Source organism: Pseudophryne corroboree, chromosome 6 (assembly GCF_028390025.1).
Source record: "Pseudophryne corroboree isolate aPseCor3 chromosome 6, aPseCor3.hap2, whole genome shotgun sequence".
NCBI lineage: Eukaryota > Metazoa > Chordata > Amphibia > Anura > Myobatrachidae > Pseudophryne > Pseudophryne corroboree.
In genome coordinates, this window is record NC_086449.1 from 739,082,646 (window position 1) to 739,101,059 (window position 18,414).

The 18,414-nt window shown below is 43.0% G+C and overlaps 1 protein-coding gene across 1 annotated transcript in view; it reads right to left on the reverse strand.

Annotated features, from left to right (window-relative positions):
- Positions 1–14,462, reverse strand: part of FGF6 (fibroblast growth factor 6) — a 37,872-nt gene extending 23,410 nt beyond the window's left edge. The window contains exons 1-2 of the mRNA XM_063928476.1: positions 13,810–14,462; positions 10,562–10,665 (exon numbers count right to left, since the gene is read on the reverse strand). Coding sequence (XP_063784546.1) covers positions 10,562–10,665; positions 13,810–14,146 — 441 coding nt within the window. The 5' untranslated portion in view covers positions 14,147–14,462. The remainder of the gene's footprint in view (positions 1–10,561; positions 10,666–13,809) is intronic.
- Positions 14,463–18,414: the final 3,952 nt, after the last annotated feature.

Here is an 18,414-nt window from a genome sequence, read left to right on the forward strand (position 1 = left end):
AATGGATGGGCCGCAGTAGATAGGGGAGAAATCTGAAGCGTCCCCCTTCTTAATTCCTGTGGATACTTAGTTTTGCATTTAACAGTTGTATTAGGCAGGGACGTGTGGTGAGGTAAATGGCTCAGGAGGCACTGGCTAGTATCAGAGCCAGATTTACACACAATATATGAGCTAAAGGGTTCTTGTGGGCATTACCTGCCTCACCCTACTGCCTGTCACTGGAATTAGGGTGATTTCCTGTAAATCACCTTGGTAAATATGCCTGTAAATCTAATACAAAAAGATTATGAACATGGCTGTCCAGAGCTGATAAGGACCTGAGGGGAGTGGCCAAATATGGGATTCATGGCCATGCCCCCTCAAAAAAAAAGTAAAAAAAAACAACAACTCGGCGCCGCTTTGCAAAAGGAGTCAATAGCTGACCTGGGCCCCTCCAAACAAGCCCGTACCCAATGATCGGTCAGGGTGATGCACAAGATCTTTACATATATTAGGAAGGCAACAAATTGTTTTGATTTCATTTACTGGTTGTTTTTTTTAACTGTTCCTTTTTTTTTAGAGAATCAGTTATTAAGGACTCCTTTAGCCTCTTTCTTGTCAGTAAAAGGCAGTTTACAGAAGTTGCCACAAGCATCAGAAGGTTAGTACATCAGTGGAATCATTTTATAAAGGTACTACTTTTTTTTTTGCTATTATCAACTAACATTTTCTAAATGCCTACACCAACTTACAGTTCATCTAGTAGAGTGTTTTTGTGGTAAGATACTGTATGTTTTGGACAAACTGTGATGTAGTGATATAATTTCCTGGCGACATTAATCTTCCTATAGCCACCTATTAGTATTCTCTCATAGCAGGGTCTGATTAAAAATGGGCGGATGGAGCGCCAGCTCCAGGCCTTCACACAAAAATAGGCCCATTATCATGGCAGCTGGTCACATGGTTGGCCATAAATTATAGGTATTAAAATATCTTTTCTAGTTTTCTCACAAAATTAAATTATGCAATGTATCTATTTTTATTTATTTAGGGAGGCAATGTGCTGATAGTGTAGGGTGTACACGGTCACATGGCACTGGCCACACCCACACACCATGGTCATAGCTCCTCCCCTTCTTACAATAGTCCCTTGAACATTTTCCACCCCAGGCCCGTGTGGCCCTCAGTCCGGGCCCTGCATACTTGCCTACCATCCTGGACTGTCTGAGAGACTCCCATATTTCGGGGAGGTCTCCCAGGATCTCAGAAGACCAGTCAATACTCCAGTATTCTGCCTACTTCCACAGTGATGTGGGTGGGGCCATGGTGCCATCCTTTACTGTGAATCCCATCATTGTGCCCTCGTAATTATGTAAATTGGTGCTTTTGATGTTATGTTGTGCTTCATTGTGTAACGCCCCCTACAGTTACCCTGCAGGATCTCCTGGACTGGAGACCCACAAAACCGGTATCTATGATCTTCCCTAGTAATAATAAGTGTCCTTCTCTAACAGATTTTGTAGGACGGTCACTTCTACACAGAATGCTGCTAAACCTACACCCCTGATTAGGCAGCTGGAAAATTAGCCAGAAGGTTTGATCAGTTCCTTTCATTGCTTTGTCGAAAGTAATAATAAAAAAAAACTTAGCAGAAACAAACCCAATAACCCATGTATTCAGTCTCTCATCACTCGCTGGAAGCTGTCAGCAAGAGCTGATTACACTTCTACAGGTTATTGTGCCAAGATCATTGTAGCAGTTCCTCAGACAGCTAAGCAATCAGCATACTCATTCTGAGATATATATTGTACCGCACACATTAGTTTCAGAAGGAAATAACTGTATATCTGCGACATAAAACAAAGCTAGATCTGCATTTTTCTGTACGGATAATTAAATTGAACACAAAAAAAAGGTTTTCCAGTAAAATCACATAAAAATCTGTTGTTCCGAACTAAAATGTAAAAATGTATATGCTCTGCTCTCCAATGATCTGCACTCAGTGGAAATATTACTGTATTTCTCATTCACATTTTAAGCACATTCTCAAGTACTTCTATATCGGGGGTTATGTTCAATATTCCGGCTGTCGGGATCCCAACTGCCAAAATACCAGCGCCGGAATCCCGACACCCATCAGAACACAGACAACGGCATCCAGAAAACATCGGGATCCCGACGCCGGAATATCGACAGCCAGGATCCTGAATATTGTTTGCATGCATTACAGGCATGATAAATGGGCCATGGTAACTAAATTTCCTTGTTGGCCCTTTATCTCAATTTCTTACATTTGTGTGATGCTTGCACACATTTCCAAGTGAACAAACCTAGAGTAAATGAGTCTATTTATTATTATTATTATTATTATTATTATTATTATTATTATTATTATTATTATTATTGTTATTATTATCATTATTATTATTATTATTATTATTATTATTATTACTTTTTTTATAAGTAATCAACATATTGCATAGATGTAGAGTGACAGGATTATGTTACATGATGTATGCAAAACAATTCTCAATGTTTCAAACTTATAACAGTTAATGGGTAACTGTACTCAGAAATGATTCTGCCTAACTGAAATAATTATTCTAGGTACAGCAACTTATTGGGATATCTCCTGAAACTTAAAACAGGACTTCCTCCTGAAATCTTTGCTTAAAACTCTGTAAAATACTGTTGCTGCCATTTGATAACTTTATTTATAAATATTGACACTCCTTAACACCCTCTGCAACCATGGAAGCAAACTGTGGACTCCTCCGATATTTCAATGCTACAGATGTTACAACTATTCACAACCTATCTATTAAATAGCAGCAAAAGTATGTTCATGAGTTTTAAAGTGGCTATTTCAGGAAGCCATCTATTTTAAGTGTCAGGAGCTATCCCAGTAAATTGTAGTAACCGTAACCACTGCAGTCATTTTTGAGTGGAGCTACTGTTTAAAATACATACGACAACACATCCTTTAGTACTGTTTTGTTTTGTTTTTTTAAATTCAATAATTTTTATTTGAATTTTTGAATTTACATTAACAACTTACACAACAAGAGACTAAAAACTACAACATACACAAAAAAAAACAACCCACATATATAGCTGTACATTCATAAGACCCATGGTACATCAGCAGGTAAATTGTCTCATAGGTCAAACATTCGCAAAGTGTTGGCTTCTGGGAGTAACACAACCCAAACAAGCCACTTCCAGTATAGGCATAAGCATAACAGAGTAAACACAGTAAGGCCGGCCGCGAGGGTACCCACCTCCAAAACATCCCAAAATAAAATAAAGAAATAAATACAAATCTAAACTTTATTTATCCTTAAAGTATCTGGAGTCCATCCACCTACCCCATATTGTAAACAATTTTCTTTCCACCTTCCTAGCCAGGAACACAAATTTTTCGTGTGCAATAGTTTTGTTGACCAGAGATATCCAAGCCCTAAGTGCCGGGGCATCACCAGCCAGCCACAGCCGGGCTATGCAGACCCTAGCCACTGTATTATGTGGGAAATAACTGCATTTAATCTACCAGCCAACACCTTAGCCAAAATTTTTATATCAGTGGGTAAAAGGGATATAGGGCGATAGGACTCAACTTTCCACGCCACAGATGAGGAGGGCAAGGTCAGCGAGCCAGAGGAGTGAAGCAGGAGGAGGGGGGAAAGGGTATATGCAGCTCAATGGCCACTCAGCCAGCTCAAATGAGACCCCAAATATAAATTCTCCCCGCAGCAGTGAATCTGCACTCCGTGTGCCTGGGTCCCAATCAGGATGGGGACATACAGCAGCAGGGGGGTCCGGGAAATGGCCGCTAAGGCAGGCAGTGGACAGTGTTCAGGGCGGCCACGTTTTGATCCTTCCAGATTTCACTCCCAACTAGAGGGTCGGGTGATGTAATTCCCCCATCTGGCAGTGACCCGGTAGGCTGCAGCGGGCGGCGGCGAATAGCGGGAGCCGCACTTCTGGTTTCCCGGGCAGCGCGAGTCCGCGGCAATCAGAGCGGCCCAGGCAGCCCCACACAGGACGCCCCCCCGGACACTCCAACAGGCTGACGGGGCGGCAGATGAGAGTCCCGCACTCCCATCCACCAGGGACACGGCTGGCCGAAGCGGGCGGCGGCGGGTAGCAGGAGACGGACTTCCGGTAAGAGGAGAGCTCAAGGTAACGGCCTCGCACTCCGGCCCAGCATAGGTCAGGGCCGCCAGGCATATAGGGCTCCAGGACCACAGGAAACCGCGGCAGCCGGCTCAAACCCGCTCCAGTGGGGGGCAGGAGATGTTTATGGAGCGATGGCCCCAGTATTAGACCCAGGGGGAGAGTACAGAATATTAAAACAGGATTAAGTGGCTGGAGAGCTGCACAGTGCAAGTGCTACTCCATGCCCGTCAGTACTGTTTTGTTTTTGGCAAAAACGTAAATGGCCTAATTGGAGTTGGGAGCTTTTACTACTGACAGGATTTGGATCTCAATTATAAGAACCTGCTTATGGCCCAGTACTAAAATTTATTTAATTAGGTAGTCCCAACAAATCTCAAATTGTATGATCCAGGTAACAAACACGTAGACAGGTGAGGAGTGTGATAAGAAACTCAGCTCAGACACCACAAGGATTCTGACACCAAAGGGGAAGGATGTATTAAGGAAAAAGTGCAAAAGTGCATTAACCCCCCCCCCCCCCCCCCCCCCCGTTTTCGGGTGTTTTACCGCATTTTCAAATGTATTAAGACCCAGTCGCCCACATATCGGCGTGGAGGATATCGCCATCTTTTTATGGCGATACCCTATAGAAGTCTATGGGCTTCTTTCCGCAACCCGCCGCTCTCACCACTCACGCCAACCACTCTCTCACTAGTGTGTCCTGGCAGCCTGCTCCAGGATCCCCCACCTCCTTTTCCCCTGCATCACAGCCTTGTCTCCTTCCAACTGCAGGGGGAGAAGGAGGAGCCCAGGGACTCCCTGCACACGTCACCTCCCGGTGCTGGGAGGTGACGGAGGACGCCACAAATCCTCTTCTCAGGACTATCACTGATCGCAGGGCACCCCTGGCATCTCATTGCGATGCTAATCGCATGTTAGTAGTTGTACATATGCGATTAGCATTGTTGCGATGACCGTCGATGACCCGTGATCAGTGATAGTACTGATCACGGGTCATCAGTACAGTACAAGATGAAGCTGAACTTTATGAAGGACAATATCTGTTGTTGTCTATAAGCCTAATAGGAACATGTCTTGGGCTCAATTGTCTATCTTTCCCAGCATCAATAAAGGAATGTGGCCCATTGGATACAGGGAATGCGGTCAGCATCCCCAGAACACCCGGATACAGTACATTAGTAATATAAATAAATAAAATAAATTAGCATGAGGGGTTTACAGTTACAAATTAACGTTGCGCTTTCAGGTGTCATCTATTCAATGTTTATTTAAGAAAATGTGTATATTATATTTAGGAACAATGCACCTTCTATTGTAACTTACTATGGATAAAGTCACTACAGAGTTCTAGATAAAATCTCTCAGCCTACACTATCATCCCATATTCCAAAATACAGAGCAATGCAGTGCTTTTTCTGATGGCACTATTGAGATACAGCACCGCCACCTTCTCTTTGGTATAATTTGGATATATAGTTTCTATGTATTAACACACATATTGCACCTGCATGAATGAACTTTGGGGGTAATTCCAAGTTGATCGCAGCAGGAATTTTTTTTAGCAGTTGGGCAAAACCATGTGCACTGCAGGGGAGGCAGATATAACATGTGCAGAGAGAGTTAGATTTGGGTGTGGTGTGTTCAATCTGCAATCTAATTTGCAGTGTAAAAATAAAGCAGCCAGTATTTACCCTGCACAGAAATAAAATAACCCACCCAAATCTAACTCTCTCTGCACGTTATATCTGCCTCCCCTGCAGTGCACATGGTTTTGCCCAACTGCTAAAAAAATTCCTGCTGTGATCAACTTGAAATTACCCCCTTTATTGTAACATTTACAAAAAAAATTACACAAAAAATGTATTTTCGAGAAATGTGTTTTTGTTTACTTGTTTTATTTTCAGTACTGCTAACTTAGTGACAAAATTAAAATATACTGTTTATTCTGTTAAGAAATAAAACCACAAATATTTCATCCAAGATGAATAAAAACATCAAAATAAATTCACAACTGCAACAATCTTTACACTATTTTTAGATATAATTTGACAGCAATTTCCAACCAGTCAATGTTACACAATAAGTGTCGTATGTTGCATATAGTATAAAAAATGTTGCTGGCTACAGTGTTCATTTTGTCGACCAAAAATTTGACCAGAATTATTCGTCAACGGTTCATTTCAGGACTAAAATTAGACTACAATTAAAACGGAGATCCACTGACTAAATCTTAACTAAAACAATGCAAAAAAATTTGACTAAGACTAAAACTAAATTTAAAATCCTTGTCAAAATTTACACTGGAAGTAGGGTTTTACATTTTTAAAGAACAATTATGTGTTCTAGATATTTGCAGAAAATAAATTTGACCAGCTGTGAAGGAAATATGATTGTGCATTGCACTTGCTTGTTCTAACATTTGTATATGATATATGCGAAGACTACAGTAAGTCAGACTCAGTATGTAACACATTCTCAGGCTACTGAGCTTAGATTATTGAACACATAGTTAGGGGTCTACTACGCTTGGCCGGCTGTCAGGATCCCGGCGCCCAGCATACCGGCGCCGGGATCCCGACCTCCGGAATGCCAGCAGTGTGGAAAGCACAAAAGAGCCCTTGCATATTCACTGCGCTCGCCATGCTACGGGCACGGTGGCGCGCTACGCGTGCCACTCTATTTATTCTCCCTCTAGGGGTGTCGTGGACATCCCAAGAGGGAAAATAGTTGTCGATATCCCAGCGGTCGGTATCCCAGCAGTCGGTATCCTAGCGGCAGGGACGTGCAGTCAGGGGAGGCAGGGGAGGCAGTGCCTCCCCTGTCATTCCTGATTAAAAGAATACAAAGAAGATACTTATGACACATATTGTGTGTCATAAGGATCTCTTTTATATCATTTTAATGTTTTCACATGTAAAATTGCTTTTGTGCGGCACCGAGAACGGTGCCTCCCGCTGTGCTTTGTAAGCGGGCGGAAGCAGGGGGCGGGCAGGGGGTGGGTCCAAGCAAAGGGCTGTAAAAGCCCATTGAAAAAGTAATACAAGCGGCACCTGTGTAAGTGCCGCAGAACAGTATGGGCACTGTGATTGGCTGTCACTGCTAGGGGGAACATCTAAGCGATGTGCACAGAAGTACTCACTGGGACCCGGCGCCTCCTCCTTGTGCTTGATGTCGCTGCCACTGGCGCGTCCAGATCCCGGTCTCCACACAGGCCCAGCTTCAGTTTGAGTGACAGTAGATCGCATCTGCTGGCTGTGCGCGGCCGCAGCGCTCCGCGTCATCCTCACTGTCCGTCTCTGCTTCAAGGCAGTAGGGCGGACAGTGCACTTTATAACCGCAGCGGCACATGCATCCACCGAAGAGGAGCAGGAAGAGGTGACCCGGGCGGGAGCAAGCACACAGCACGGGCTGCGGCTCAACAGCAAGCACCACCATCCACAGCAGTGCAGACAGCCTCCCCATGCCGGAGACAGCCTCAGCATGTACAGCAGCTCCGCAGACATAGACTTCCGTACAGCAAGTATGCACTGCGGTACGTGTATTTTTATTTTGTTTAATTGCCATTTCAAACCTGGTCTCTCCTCTCTCTTCTCCTCCCTCTATCACCCTCTCTCAATTTTTCTGCCCCTCTCTCCCCATCTCTTTTCTCCCTCCCCTCTCTTCTCCTCCCTCTCTGTCTCTCTTACCCCCCCCCCCCCTCTCTCTCTCTCTCTCTCTTCCCACTGGCACCACCCCCCTACACTCCCTCTTTCTCCCTGCATACTCCTCTCCCACCCATCTCTCCCATCTTTCCCCACTTTATCCCCTCTCTCTCTGTATCCAGTAGGCAGAGAAGGCTGCTGGTTAATATTCCGTCATACAGCCCTAGGAATATGTTAAGCAGAGGGGCAGATTCTATTAGCCATGGAACTGCCATGAGCTATATTCAATTACAGGATCTACCCCATGCAGTAAGCCCCAGACGCAGAGTAATTCCATAGCTCTTGGCACTTAACCCAGGAGCTATGACTAAACAATAATACATGCGTTTGCTGTGGGCTTACAGCGTGTTGAAATTGGCAAGTAATTGAATAGCCTCGGGCCTTAAACAGGAAGCAGCAGCTGCGCTACACCCATGGCTAATTGAATCTTCCCCAAAGCATAAGTGAATGTCTGATGGCTCGTGAATTTGCCCCTTATTTGTCCTACCCCTACTCAGTCTGTGCTGTATTATTATTATTTGGTACTTAGGTATTACAGGTATTGGAACACGCAGGCGAGGTATGTGTGGGTACGGGGGTCGAGGGTATTGGTGTTCAGGGTGGTGTTGGGGGGGGCAGTAGCAGGCATTGGCTCAGCGGCGGTAGGGGTCATCGGCAGGATTTGGCGGACATTATGGCTGTAGTGCCTCACCAGCCACTGACCTCACCGCACGCCACTGCCTAGCGGTCGGTATCCGGTCAGTAGGTATCCCAGCGGTCAGTATCCCGGCGCCGGTATGCTGAGCGCCAGGATCCCAACAGCCGGGATATCGAGAGCCACCCCATGGTTAGAGGTATGCAAACTTCTCAAGGGAATTTTAGAGAAATTTTCTTCAGCAAAATCCATTACAGTATCATTAAACTGCAAAAGTTATGACTAAAACATTGACCATAAATTAGACTAAAATAAAAACCTGACTAAATTTTGACTATAACAAAGCAAGAAAAAAAGGCTAAAATATGACTTTAAACTACAATTTTAAGTAAGCAACTAAGACTAAAACTAAATTGAAAATTTGTGTAAAAATTAACACTGGCTGGCTAGCCTTAAGCTGGGTACACACTGAGCGACATATTTAAATGCCCGCCCACAGCTGTGATGTTAGGCACAACACATCAGACAGACAAGTGTGCACTTACCAATCATCAGATAGGTTGGCGGATTGGTAGAACTGCTAATCTATTGGCCAGGTGTGTACCCAGCATCAAATGTGCCTAATTTGCATATACTGTGTTTCTCACAATATAGTAGATTTCTCTCCCAGTGGGTTCCCGGATTTGCCTCTTGGAATCCCCCGAATGTCTGCTATGCAAAAAATTACATTGAGTGGTAGTGTGGGGCAAAAACAATGGAACAGTGGCACTTGTGAAACCAGAACAACGGAACACTGACACTTGGGATTCCAGAACAATGGATCACTGGCATTTGAGATTCCAGAACTATGAGACACTGGCACTTAGAATCCGCAGAAGAATTGGATCCTGGCACTTAGGATTCCAGAACAATGGGTCCCTAGCACTTGGGATTTCAGAACTATGGGACACTGTTACTTAAAAAACCCCAAGAACAATAGGACCATGGCACTTAGAATACCAGAACAATGAGACCCGGGCACTTAGGATTCCAGAACTTTGAGACTGTTACTTGGAATCCCAGAACAATGGCACACTGGCTTTGAGATTCCAGAACAATGTGAACCTGGCACTTTGAACCTCTAAAACAATGAGATCCTGGCACTTAGAATCCCAGAACAATGGGGCCATGGCACCTAGAATTCCAGAACACTGGCACTTGAGATTCCAGAAAAATTGCACACTGGCACTTGGCATCCCAGAACAAGGAAACACTGGTACTTGGCAATCAAGAACAAATGGAACAGTGGCAGCTAAAGACAATGGTTGAACGCAAAATGCTTAACAGGCATTATACCTCATAAAATAAAATAAAACAACCCATGATAACAGATAAATAAGTACAAATCTCTGAAATAATATGCTATATTACAGTATTTACAAGTCACATCAACTCAAAATAAGATCCTTGCATTCAGGTAAACGCTACATGTCAACTACATGGCAAGTGCTATTTTTTGGGATGATCACATAATTATAGCAATACAGTCTATCCATTCACTGAGAACCAATGATGCACCTAGTAAATAGTTATGCTGTCTTCTCATGGGAGACTTGTACACCGTATATTGGGGTCATTTCAAGTTGATCGCTCGCTAGCTACTTTTAGCAGCCATGCAAACGCATTGTCGCCGCCCACCGGGGAGTGTATTTTTGCTTTGCAGCAGTGCAAACGCTTGTGCAGCAGAGCGCCTACAAAATAATTTTGTGCAAAACAAGACCAGCCCTGTAGTTAGTACTCTTCGTGTGCGTTGATTCTAACGACGGAGGGACGGCTTTTGACGTCACACACCCACCCAGCGTTCGCCCAGCCATGCCTGCGGTTTTCACATATGTCGCACGTGCGCATTGCGGTGCATACGCATGCGCAGAAATGCAGATTTTTAGCCTGATCGCTGCGCAGCGAACAACAGAAGCTAGCGATCAACTCGGAATGACCCCCATTATTACTATGTTTCTTCATTTATAGTTTCTAAGATTTGCAGTAAATGTTCAGTTTTCATGCCAACTAATGTAATGCTTATACTTACTGAAGCGTATACTCTCCCTTTGTCGTTCATTGCTATAAATAGGTTGGTTTTCACACCGAACAAGCTGATGATTCCTCTTTCTACTGTAGAAACTTCTAAGAGACCTGAGTAAACAAAACACAGTAATGTAATGTACCGGCTACAATGAAATAAGTTATAACCATTCCAGTATAGCTTATCCTCCCTCAATATTGCTTATTCAAAATAATTTGTGAAAACATGCATCCATTACCAATCTGACACATGAGATATATACTATATACATTACAAAATTTTAAAGACAGGGGGAAATATACAGATATAGATTTTTCTGTCTGTCATGCAGATATATGCATATTTATGCACATACACCACAAGCAGTGCACATAGCATACATAGCACACAGTGGGTGATATTTATTGAAACTGTTCCACAAGTTATCATCAAGACAAGGTTCTGTCACCCATAGCAACCAATCCAATGCTTCCTTTCATTAGTAATACTGGAGTACCTAATCCTACCGCTATGTGCGCAGTCAATGCAGCGGTAACCTTTAATACAGATCTACTATATAAATGTATGAAAATCGAAATTTTCTTAAACAGTGCAATATAGAATTTTGCAGTATAGTGAAGCTGGAGCAGAACATTGACTTGGTATCACCAGAACTCCAGGAAATAGCCTATAGGAATTTGTACAGCGTCTCTGTGGCCTAATCTACTGCAACTCACAGAGAATTTCACAAAACTTTATTCATAGCAAGCTGATATGGACAACATGGTTTTATATATACAGTTACCCCTGCAAAAATATTCTACAGTTATCCCCATTTCATATGCAGTACATAGGCTTGCCATAATATCCTTTTAATCAGAGAAACACAGGGCTGGATTAAAAGAGAGGCGACAGGGTCGGTTGTCCCGGGTCCCCCACACAGTGCTATTTGAACCAGAGGAGTGTCCCCACAGTGTCTCAGCAAATACTCCTTAGTCAAAAGTTTTACAACACAGCTCGTAATAGGACTTTGTGTGGATTTGCCCGTATTTTTAAGTGCCAATCATTTACATGTGTGCGCAGTCATAGTGACTTTCCGGTGGAGGGTTCCTGGAGAACCCTGCCAGAACTACATCTCCCGAAGTGTAACCCATAAGCTACAATGGGCTACCACAATCAAAATATTGATACATCGGGCAGCATTGCATTCCAATAGAAAGCTATAAGGGGGATGTGGCTGTGGGCAGAAATGGAGGGATCACAGCAGGTATCAGAGATACCTGCTGCGATCCCTCCTTGGGGGGATACATATGATAATATTTGCGGTTAGTCCCCGAAAACGTGAGTTTTCTAGGAAATAGCTGCAGATATTGTAAGATAAATGGGCCCCTTAGCCCTTTATCTGCATGATTTTTTACACAGCCACTGAGCCAAACTTGTCTTCAAATAGACTATTATGTGATATACTATAAAAGTACAGAGCTTGCAATCTGTATGGCTATACACATATTATTGAACTTATTCATTATAAGTTGGCATAGTCGATTAACAAGATTTTATGTTTGCAGCAGCAAAGGTATTTTAATTTTGGAAGAGCTTCAGTTTTCATTGATCATATATTATTGATATGACTAAGTACCTAAAGTTACAATTCTATACTTATAGCTTCACTTTAAAATTTGGTAAGTGTGCAGCAAATATATTAATATCACATACATGAACTATAAAATAAATCAGTCCTGGAAACTACAGAGTAAACCATACAGTGAATGATAAAATATATTCCCCTAACTGTAAACTATTCCACCCATCAATTTATCACCACATGAGCTATAACATATATCACCACCAGAAACTATATCACTCACAAACAAAACAATGGACCAAACATGCATGGAATTAGAAAATGGCAGGAATATTGTATAATAGCATTATCCAGGTAAACAAAGGATTATCCATATATTATCCACTCATGAGATTATACTTGAGTAGTATTGACGTAAAATAAATTCTAAGATCACTGGCTTAGTTTATCAGGATACCTGCAGCGGGGATGAAGTTAGGAATGGAGATAAGTGATTATTATGAACTATTTCCCAAGTTGTTATTATTTTGTATAAAGTAGAAAGGTGAAATGGTTGCTTTCCTATATAATTTGCAGACATCACTAAGGTGTCTATTTACTAAGCCTTGGAGAGAGATAAAGTCAAGAAAGATAAAGTACCAATCAGTTCCTGACTGCCGTGTTTGAAAAATGACAGTTAGGACATGGGGGCAGATTTATTAAGCCTGGTAAAGTGATAAAGTGGAAGGTGATAAGGCACCAGCCAGTCAGCTCCTAACTGTCATTTTTCAAACCCAGCCTGTAACATGGAAGTTAGGAGCTGATTGGCTGGCATGTTATCTCCTTCTGCTTTATCACTTCACCAGGCTTAATAAATCTGCCCCATGGTTGGTTGGTTGATACTTTATCTCTCTTCACTTTATCTCTCTCCAAAGCTTAGTAAATAGACCACTTAGTATTAGTTTATTGCCATGACAGATCTATGTTTACCACAAATGAATTGTGTATCCGGCACTGTCAATTACATCTGCTGAATACGTGTCAAACCATCTACTACTCTTTCAGTACAAATAATTAGTATGATTTACTAATAAATGCAATTTCTCTATAACCATACTTTTTCTAGAAAATTAAACTCCTGAATCACAACAAGCCAAAATCAAGGAGCCCCCAAACAGCATCTATCCCAAAATTCATACCGGCAATTCAGCAGTTCACTTAGAACACTTTGCAAAAAGCACCAATAGACTTTAATTATTTTACTTGTTAAGTTTGGGTAACTTAACTATCCACTAAACACCAAATAAGTGGTGCCTCTGTAACTTATAAAACTTTGCATAAAATGTAATAAAATACATGAATAAATCCCGCTACCTTTCCCAACGGTGCCCATGACTCTTCCTGAATAAACTGCTTATCAGAGCTCCTCACAGTGACTGCAGGAAGAAGCTCTGGGTGTAAACCTGCAGAAATGCAGCAATACTGTATTTGTTTCCCATTTCACTTTCCTGGGCTGTCTAATGTGGTTCGTTTGGGAATTTCTGTCAGTTTTAAGCCTCTGAAACCTGAGATTCGTTTGCCTGACAGTGAATTCCAACAGATGCTCTCTGTTTAAAAGTCTAAAGTAACGAACAAAGTTAGACATGCATGTCGTAATTAGCAGAGAGGGATGATTAAAAAATGTTGTACTAAACGTGAAGTTGTAACTCACTATAGGGGCTTTCACTGTGCACTCCATTTATCTTTCCATCTGGGAGGACCTGCAGGTGAAACCCAATTCCAACGTTGCAGTAAAGCCTCCGTTGCCTCTTAATTCCCTGCAAATAATCGGTCTTCCACTTTGCATCTGATTTGTCGGAAGGCATTCCAATCGATCTGGAAAGAAACGATTCCCATGTTCTTTCAAATAATGTTCCATTAGCCCTACTTGGAATAGGGTAAGACCTGGCGACATCAGCCATAAAACCCAACAGAAGAATAACAGGCAACGTCCAGTGAATTCTGGCTCCGTAGGACATAGTGATGAGAAGCCTTTGTGCAACAACCATCCGGTTCACCTTCTGGACACGTGGTCAGAATTAATGGCCCTAAAAATACCGCCCTCCTTGTTTTTCTCTCTTCAGCATGGCGGCAGGAGCTTATTTTTGGAAGGCAGATAGGGGTTGCTGACATGAAACCAAAGCCTGGGAGCAAATGAGTAAATACATAGAGCCCAGCTAACTTCAAAGTGGTAGGGACCATGTTTTGTAGCTCTGGAGTACTGGTCGGCAGCCTAGATATATTTGCTCGGCCTATCTTTATACTTTAGAGGCTGTCCTACACCCCATCGTCATTCTGACATCAACAACACTCAGTAGTAAACTAGCAATATGGAGATCTCTCAGCACTAACCTGCATTGCCACCTCTGTCATGAGCCTGGCATACACTGCTACAGAAGATTCAGGCTGGAATGAATTACTTCAGACAACTTTCTGAAAGTGGAATATATGAAGGGGCCCTTCAGGGTCCAACTTCATTGAATGGTCATATGTCTGCAGTTTCCTTATTTAGAGAGCAAGGAGTATAAACAGTTCCTCGCCTCATCAGTGAGCAATGATAATCCTGCAGGCACTTCCTCATCAGTATGTTCCCTAGGTTAACATTAGGATAACTGAGTAACATAGCGAGGCTTGGGAAAATCCATAGGAAATGTATGTTCTCTCCCTCTGTCTCCAGAATGGCTAGGTAACCAGTCCAGCAATAAATTCACACTTATAATTGTAGCGGCATGACAGCCATTGTAAGGGATTATTACATTAGTGTAAAATCATTTGACAAGAATAAAACATTTTCCTACTTGCACTTGCTGATATAATAAGAACATGAACATTCGCAGGGAGGGAGAGATTAGCAGGAGCAAGGAAACTGAACTGCCTCTGACAGCAGATAGATAATGAATATATATATATATATACAGTACTGTGCAAAAGTTTTAGGCAGGTGTGGAAAAAATGCTGCAAAGTAAGAATGCTTTCAAAAATAGAAGTGTTAATAGTTTATTTTTATCAATTAACAAAATGCAAAGTGACTGAACAGAAGAGAAATCTAAATCAAATCAACATTTCAATATCTAAATCAGATCACCCTTCAAAACAGCATCAATTCTTCTAGGTACACTTGCACACAGTTTTTGAAGGAACTCGGCAGGGAGGTTGTTCCAAACATCTTGAAGAACTAACCACAGATCTCCTGTGGATGTAGGCTTGCTCAAATCCTTATGCCTCTTCGTGTAATCCCAGACAGAATTAATGATGTTGAGATCAGGGCTCTGTGAGGGCCATATAATCAGTTCCAGGACTCCTTGTTCTTCTTTACGCTGACAAGAGTACTTAATAACACTGGGGCTGATTCAGACATGGACACAGCCACACGTTCACATGCAGTGGCCGCATCCAGGTGGTCTGCGCACGTTGGTCTGCGTCTGTTGTGCGTGTGTGCAACCTTACACATTGCGGCCGCATTCAGGAAGTATGCGGCCTCAGTGTGATTGACAGTGTTGGCCGTCAGGAGGGCATCAACGCAGCGTTGGGGCATTCCGAATGGGGGCAGGCTGGGGCCATTTTTTGAGGCAGCCGTCCCGGAAAAAATGGCGGCAGACCACCTGACAGCACAGCCAGGCTGCGCTGCCAGGGGTCAACCTTAGTTCTGATGTGTCCGCAATCTAATTGTGGACGCATTGGGAGGCAGCCTCACACATGCTGGGCGGCCTTGCCCTGTGCTGGGCAACCCCCTGTTATGAAAACAAAAGAAAAGAGAGCATCACAGTAACCACAATATAATATAGGGAGCACTTCTTTAATACCATATACAGAGAATTACATCCAGTATACAGTATTATAGAATTACCATGGTGTAGCTGTCAGTGACATATACAGAGACTTACATGCTTTACAAAGGATTACACAAGTGGTACTGTGCAGCTATCAGTGACATATACTGAGACTTAAATCCAGTATACAGTATTACATAATATGTTAGACAGGTGGACTCTGCTGCTGTAATGTGTAAAAAGTGGGACTGCTGCCATAATGTGTAGAAAGGGGGAATCTGTTGCCGTAATGTGGAAAAAGGGACTCTGCCTGTCGTAATGTGTAAAAGAAGAGGGGACTCTGCTGCCGTTATGTGTAAAAAGGAGGACTCAGCTGCAGTAATGTGCAAAAAAGGGGATTCTGCTGCTGTAATGTGTAAAAAAGGGGGACTTTGCTGCCGTAATGTGTAAAAAAGGGGGACTCTGCTGCCGTAATGTGTAAAAAGGGGGACTCTGCTGCTGTAATGTGTATGAAGGGGGACTCTGCTGTCGTAATGTGTAAAAAGGGACTCTCCCTGTTGTAATGTGAAAAAAGGGGGACTCTGCTGCCTTAATGTGTGAAAACGGGGACTATGCTGTCATAATTTGTAAAAAGGTACTATGCCTGTTGTAATGTGTAAAAAGGGGGACTCTGCTGCCGTAATGTATAAAAAGGGGACTCTGCCTGTCATAATGTGTAAACAGGGGGATTGCTGCCGTAATGTGTAGAGAGGGGGACTCTGCTGTTGTAATGTGTAAAAAAAAGAACTCTGCTGTAATGTGCAAAAATAGGACTCTGCTGCCATAATGTGTAAAAAAAGGAGACTCTGCTGCCGTAGTGTCCAAAAAGAGGGACTCTGCTGCAGTAATGTGTAAAAAAGGGGGACTCTGCTGCCGTAATGTGCAAAAAGGGGGACTGTGCTGCTGTAATGTGTATAAAGGGGGACTCTGCTGCCGTAATGTGTAAAAAAGGGGACTCTGCCTGTCGTAATGTCGAAAAAGGGGGACTCTGCTGCTGTAATGTGTGAAAACGGGGCTCTGCTGTTGTAACATGTAAAAAAAGGGAGACTCTGCTGCCGTAGTGTGCAAAAAGGGGGACTCTGCTGCCGTAATGTGTAAAAAAGGGGGACTCTGCTGCCGTAATGTGTAAAAAGGGGGACTGTGCTGTTGTAATGTGTAAAAAGGGGGACTGTGCTGCCGTAATGTATAAAAAGGGGACTCTGTCTGTCATTATGTGTAAAAAGGGGGATTGCTGCCATAATATTTAGAGAGGGGGACTCTGCTGTAATGTGTAAAAAGGGGGACTGTGCTGCCGTAATGTATAAAAAGGGGACTCTGCCTGTCGTAATGTGTAAAAATGGGGACTGCTGCCGTAATGTGAAGAAAAAGGGACTGCTGCTGTAATGTGTAAAAAGGGGGACTGCTGCAATAATGTGTAGAAAGGGGGACTCTGCTGCCTGAATGTGTAAACAGGGGGACTAAGCTGCCGTAATATGCAAAAAAGGGGACTCTGCTGCAGTAATGTGTAGAAAGGGGACTCTGCTGCCGTAATGTGTAAAAAGGGTGACTGCTGCCATAATGTGTAGAAAGGGGGACTCTATTGCTGTAATGTGTAAAAAGGGGGTCTGCCTGTTGTAATGTGTAAAAGAAGGACGGACTCTGCTGCCGTAATGTTTAAAAGGGTGACTCAGCTGCAGCAATGTGCAAAAAAGGGGGACTCTGCTGCTGTAATGTGTAAAAAAGGGGGACTCTGCTGCCATAATGTGTAAAAAGGGGGACTCTGCTGCTGTAATGTGTAATAAGGGGACTCTGCCTGTCGTAATGTGAAAAAAGGGGGACTCTGCTGCCATAATGTGTGAAAATGGGGACTATGCTGCTGTAATGTGTATAAAGGGGGACTCTGCTGTTGTAATGTATAAAAAGGGGACTCTGCTGTCGTAATGTGAAAAAAGGGTGACTCTGCTGCCGTAATGTGTAAAAAGAGGGACTCTGCTGCTGTAATGTGTATTAAGGGGGACTCTGCTGTCATAATGTGTAAAAAGGGGGACTCTGCTGCCGTAATGTATAAAAAGGGGACTCTGCCTGTCATTATGTGTAAAAAGGGGGATTGCTGCCATAATGTTTAGAGAGGGGGACTCTGCTGTTGTAATGTGTAAAAAGGGGGACTCTGCTGCCGTAATGTATAAAAAGGGGACTCTGCCTGTCATAATGTGTAAATAGAGGGACTTTGCTGCTGTAATGTGTATGATGGGGGACTCTGCTGTCGTAATGTGTAAAAAGGGACTCTGCCTGTCGTAATGTGAAAAAAGGGTGACTCTGCTGCCTTAATGTGTGAAAACGGGGACTATGCTGTCATAATTTGTAAAAAAGGGACTCTGTCTGTCGTAATGTGAAAAAAGGGGGACTCTGTTGCCTTAATGTGTGAAAACGGGGACTATGCTGTCATAATTTGTAAAAAAGGGACTCTGCCTGTTGTAATGTGTAAAAAG